At 43.0% G+C, this 5,015-nt stretch overlaps 1 protein-coding gene across 9 annotated transcripts in view; it reads left to right on the forward strand.

Annotated features, from left to right (window-relative positions):
- The window catches only part of ABLIM3 (actin binding LIM protein family member 3), a 188,576-nt gene that overhangs the window by 81,940 nt on the left and 101,621 nt on the right, over positions 1-5,015 (forward strand). For all 9 annotated transcript variants that reach the window (XR_008618141.1, XR_008618142.1, XM_055086832.1 and 6 more), the window contains one exon: positions 3,336-3,473. Coding sequence is in view for 7 of the 9 variants with exons in the window: in XM_055086832.1 (XP_054942807.1) it covers positions 3,336-3,473 (138 nt within the window). In the remaining 2 variants the exon portion in view is untranslated. The remainder of the gene's footprint in view (positions 1-3,335; positions 3,474-5,015) is intronic.

A 5,015-nucleotide genomic window follows, 5' to 3' on the forward strand; every position in this document is an offset into this window, starting at 1 on the left:
ACAGCGGGAGAGGCCACAACAGTGAGAGGCCCGCGTACCGCAAAAAAAAAAAAAATTTTAGAGTTTCAGAGGGTGTTATAGATTGGAGGGAAGAGATATCACCACACCACCCCCCCATACACACACACAATAAGGTTAGATTAAGTTGCTGACTTAACTGAGAAAACAAAATCTTATTGGAAATGAGGTGGCTTCCAGGACAAGAGCAGATGTGGCATATCTCAGTGGAGCTTCCCTTGATGTCCAGAGTTCCTATTGGCACTGTCTGGATAAGGAAGGGTCTTCACATGTCTGTAAGCTCAAATCATGCTACACCGCTGACCTTTTATAGTCACGGCTTACATCAGCAATCTGGAAGAACTCACACCAACGATGCATGCATTTCTGTTTATGGGGCTATTTATAAACGTCAGACATTTGTGGACTCTGGTCACAGTCTGCATCACCATAACAGCGCCCTCATCCTGAAGGAAGCAGTAGAGTTAGGGCTGGGAGCCCATGGGTACTGTGCCCCAGAATGTCTGTTTTCCCAATCCATCCCCTCACTCTGATTTTATGGCTTTTTATTTGAATGGTTCAAAGATTGAGTTTTGACTGAAAACCATGATCACTAATCCATCTCCCCAGAAAATCAGATTATGAAAAATTTAATTGATCTTGCTGGTTCTTGAGCAATAAGGTGGGATCAATTAGAAGAGGTAGCTGAAAGTTTGCGTAGTGATTCTTCAGGGACTTTGGATACTTTCAAGAGCTCTCATTATTGATGGTGATGATTATACTATTCCTATTTTATTTTCAGGCTCACGGCTTTGTTTCCCTTAGCAGTAGTAGATCATTACACTGCTCATATAAATAGAATCTATATTTTTCTCCAAAATTGGGGGGAGGGGGGAGACGGGAGAGTGAAGTATATTCCAGGGGACATTAAGCAGGAATCAGAAAAAGAAGCAAGGGAGACAGGACTAAGGAGAATGTTTGTGGACATTCTGGGGGTGGAGAAAGATTGCTCTGAGCTCTGGGGAGGATGTGATGGTCATGATACCAGTGGAGCACTGGATACATGTGTGGAGCACTTCATGCACGTTTTGAAATGCTTTACATGTATTAACCCATTTACTGAGTTAATTAATATTTCAGTTAACTAGCTAACTCATTTAACTTTTGTCTTAAATTTAAGACAGAAAAAAAAAAGAGTTAAATAAGGGGCATGAACTCCTTGAGAGAGAGACTGTAAGAAAGGTATTATTCTCCCACCTCGGATAGCAAAGTTGTCAGCAATAGTAGTTTCAGGGCTAAGCAACCAGCTCTTTGCCCTACTGTGCTCTTATGATTCAAGATGTGGGAGGTAATTGAAAGTCCTGCTTTCCTGTTCCTTGACTTTAAAAGGAGGAGGGTGGATGAGCTCAGCATGGAGATCATCTTTGAGAATCTGAAAAAAGCTGTAGGATAATGTATGTAACACCAAATTTTATTTCGTTAGAGAGAAATATTAGATATCAGGTGTATCAGTCAGGTATGCTCCAGTAACAAAAAATCTTAGAAGATACGCCATCAAATATTCCTCCTGGCTCATGATAGATGTTCATCCTGGGTTAGCTTAGAGCTCTGCTGCAGGACTTCTCAGCCAGGGATCCAAGCTAATGCATCCTGCACACCATCTGGGGGTATCACTGGCTGCTGGGCTATGGAAAGGCAATATGGCAGATACCATACTGGCTCCTAGGGCTTCCAGTTGGAAGTGACACACAATTTCCATTCACATTTCATTGCCAAGCAAGACACCACGTGCCAAGAATAAAAGATTGAAATTTCAGTGAACAGACGCAACAACTACCACACTAGGTCAAGAACCCTTGAACTAGGTGACCTCTAGGTTCCTCGGCAGTTCAAGGTTTCTGTGAGTCCAGGTTTACTTATATTATGCTTATTCAGAGTTTAGCCAGTAAGTCTACATGTCTAAATGCTAGACACCAATTCCCCTCCAATCAAGTGGTCATCCTTATAGTTAGGACAAAAGTGAGCCTTATCCTAATAGGGTATGAGCAGAAGTTTGTGGACTATTGCTACAGCCTTGAGTAAAAATTGAGGAATTGAGTGGTTCTCTCCCTGGGGCCCCTAGGGACTTCCTCCAAGAGAGAAGATTGGGTTCCTCACTGGCAAAGTTATCTCAACAGTTTATATATAATGAGGTTGGACCAGACAGCTATTAATATCCCTTCCAACCCTGGAATTTTATGTTCTAGGCAGGTGCCTACTATTATTAAATGCTAGATGACCAGATTATAGGATGGTCAAGCAAAGTATATTTCAGGGAAAGGAAATCTAGAAAAGTAGCCATGAGAAAATCTAAGCAAGAGATCAGTAGCCTCAAAAGGCAAGTATAGGTCTACAGCATCATCAAATGCTGACCATAGCCCTGCAATCCCAGTGACTTCAGCCCCTTCATAGTCTCCACCAGCTCTTTCTTCTTAACTATACACATGTGACATTTTCTCAATGTTATGGAAAGTGCTGTTCAAAGGCAGTTGTAAGGTGACTCGCTTCATCAACTCCCTTCCAACTAGAGTGCCTCTCTTCATGCCTTTATAGAAAGTCAGCTACCATTGTCCATCCTCATTTTATAGATGTATAAACTGAGGTGTAGAGTGGGGCTGTATCTTGCTCAACAAAAAGGCCATTTGGAGGCAGAGTCAGCCACCCATTTCCTTGAGACCCAGGAGTCAATGGCAAGACCTAAATTCCCTTTGTTTGGGGCCTGGTATTGATCCAGAGATCTCCCAAAAAATAGTATTTCTGCATCATTTACCTTGAAATACTCAACTTCCTCTTTTATTTTTCTTCATTTGTGAATCTGGCCCCCATTATTGCAAGAAAAGGTTGTGCTCACTCATAAGTCTCTGCCTACTTAAGGAGATTTATGGACTCATATCTTAATGCCACTCACCTTCTAAAGATGTCTTAGCTTGGCATACTCAGCCTGATGATGTATTGAAGGTATTTTGCTGATCATTTTCACCCTTTCTGCTTTTTCTGCCAGTTAAGATTATAATCGGGCTTCCCTGGTGGCGCAGTGGTTGAGAGTCCGCCTGCCGATGCAGGGAACACGGGTTCGTGCCCCGGTCCAGGAAGATCCCACATGCCACAGAGTGGCTGGGCCCGTGAGCCATGGCCACTGAGCCTGTGCATCGGAGCCTGTGCTCCGCAACGGGAGAGGCCACAGCAGTGAGAGGCCCGCGTACCACAAAAAAAAAAAAAAGATTATAATCATGTCTTATGGCAGACTTTTTAAAGAATAAGGACCTTCTGGATGGTGACCTCTTTGTTTCTCTTTACAGTTCCTTATCAGCAGAATCCTTACAATCCCCGGGGCAGCTCCAGTGTCATCCAGTGCTATCGATGTGGAGACACCTGCAAAGGGGAGGTGGTTCGCGTCCACAATAACCATTTCCACATCAGATGCTTCACCTGTCAAGGTAGGAGGCCCAATCTCCCAACACCCTTCTCAGATTCCTCGCCATGCTCTCACCCCAGGACATGCCATGGGGCAGGCAGAACAGACACAGGCAATTGAGATACCTACAAAGGCCTAAAATGACCTTCCTTGAGCCAGTAATGAGAATTCTCCCTTCAGCAGCATGGCGTGAAGAGGGAGGGTAGAGTGAGGGAAGCAGTGGGATACGGGGGTAGCAAGGGAGACTGGTGACCCCAGAGTGGAAGCACTGACCCAGAAGGAAAAAGGCAATCCTGCAAGCTTATCTTACACATCTGAAAAGACTACTGGCTTGTGCCTATAAATCAATTTGAGAGCCAATGAAAGAGCAAGCTGTCACGGCTAAAATTTGGCATGGCTCTGACATGAGTGTGACAATCCTCAGAGGTTAGGTTTAACAAGGGAGAAGGTACGTCTTGACTCCAGTAAGGTTTGTAATTTGGGAGCAGATGGACGCTGCGTTACCTCTGATTGTGACAGCTTACCCATGGCTAATTTATAAAACCTTAGCTCAGCCCAGCTAAGCATTCCCAAAGGAAGAAGGCTCACTAGCAGCAGGAAAAGAGGGACTCGGCTGAAGGAGCCCGGAGAGCCCTCTGGACCAAACAGGGCAACACTCCTTCCCCAGTGTCCCTGTCTAATGCCACTCCAGCCTCCACTTCTTGAACTTTTCTTCCAGGCTTCCTGTTCCACAGAGAATCCATTCTGATGTTGGATTGCTCTGTGAGTTTAGAAAATGTTTGACCTCAAACCTTTAACTTGCACTTGTTGGTTTTAGATTTGTCCTCATGGGGTTTGATGAGTTCTTTGTGGTTGCTTTTCCCGGTGGCTGCCCTTTACATACTTGTAGCCAGGTCTGCCTCACATACACAGTTATATTGCAGGTCCTTAAACTGGGCCTCATCTGAAATGATTCCAACTTGTATAATCATCCTGAAGTCTTCCTTGATCCGTTCAGGTTTGTCACTATCATTCCTAAAGCCTACTGCCCAAAACAGACCATACTTCTCAAGGTCTGCCAAATACAGCAAGGACTACATTTCTTTAATGTGACTGATATTTAAATGAACTTCCCGAGAAGCCACTTCACACCACTGATGTATATTGAATTTAAGGTCAACTGAAACTCCCAGATCTGTTCATTTTAGTTTCTGCCACTAAACCTCAGCCTCATGTATCTGAGATTGACTTCCTCTGCCATCATTAAAGTTGCAAATTTCCTTCCCCAGGATCTAACTGGACTCTTCACTGAGCAAATAAATCTCATATTCATATTCCCTAATTTATTTATAGAAGCTTATATGAGGTATATTTTAATTGTGTGGTTTTTATTTCATTTTATTTTTTAAATTTTTATTTTATATTGGAGTATAGTTGATTTACAATGTTGTGTTACAGCAAAGGTGGACAGCAAAGTGATTCAGTTCTACATATACATATATCTACTCTTTTTCAAATTCTTTTCCCATTTAGGTTATTACAGAATATATTTTTTAATACATCTTTATTGACAATTGGTTGCTTC

The sequence above is a fragment of the Physeter macrocephalus genome, chromosome 8 (assembly GCF_002837175.3).
Source record: "Physeter macrocephalus isolate SW-GA chromosome 8, ASM283717v5, whole genome shotgun sequence".
Lineage (NCBI taxonomy): Eukaryota > Metazoa > Chordata > Mammalia > Artiodactyla > Physeteridae > Physeter > Physeter macrocephalus.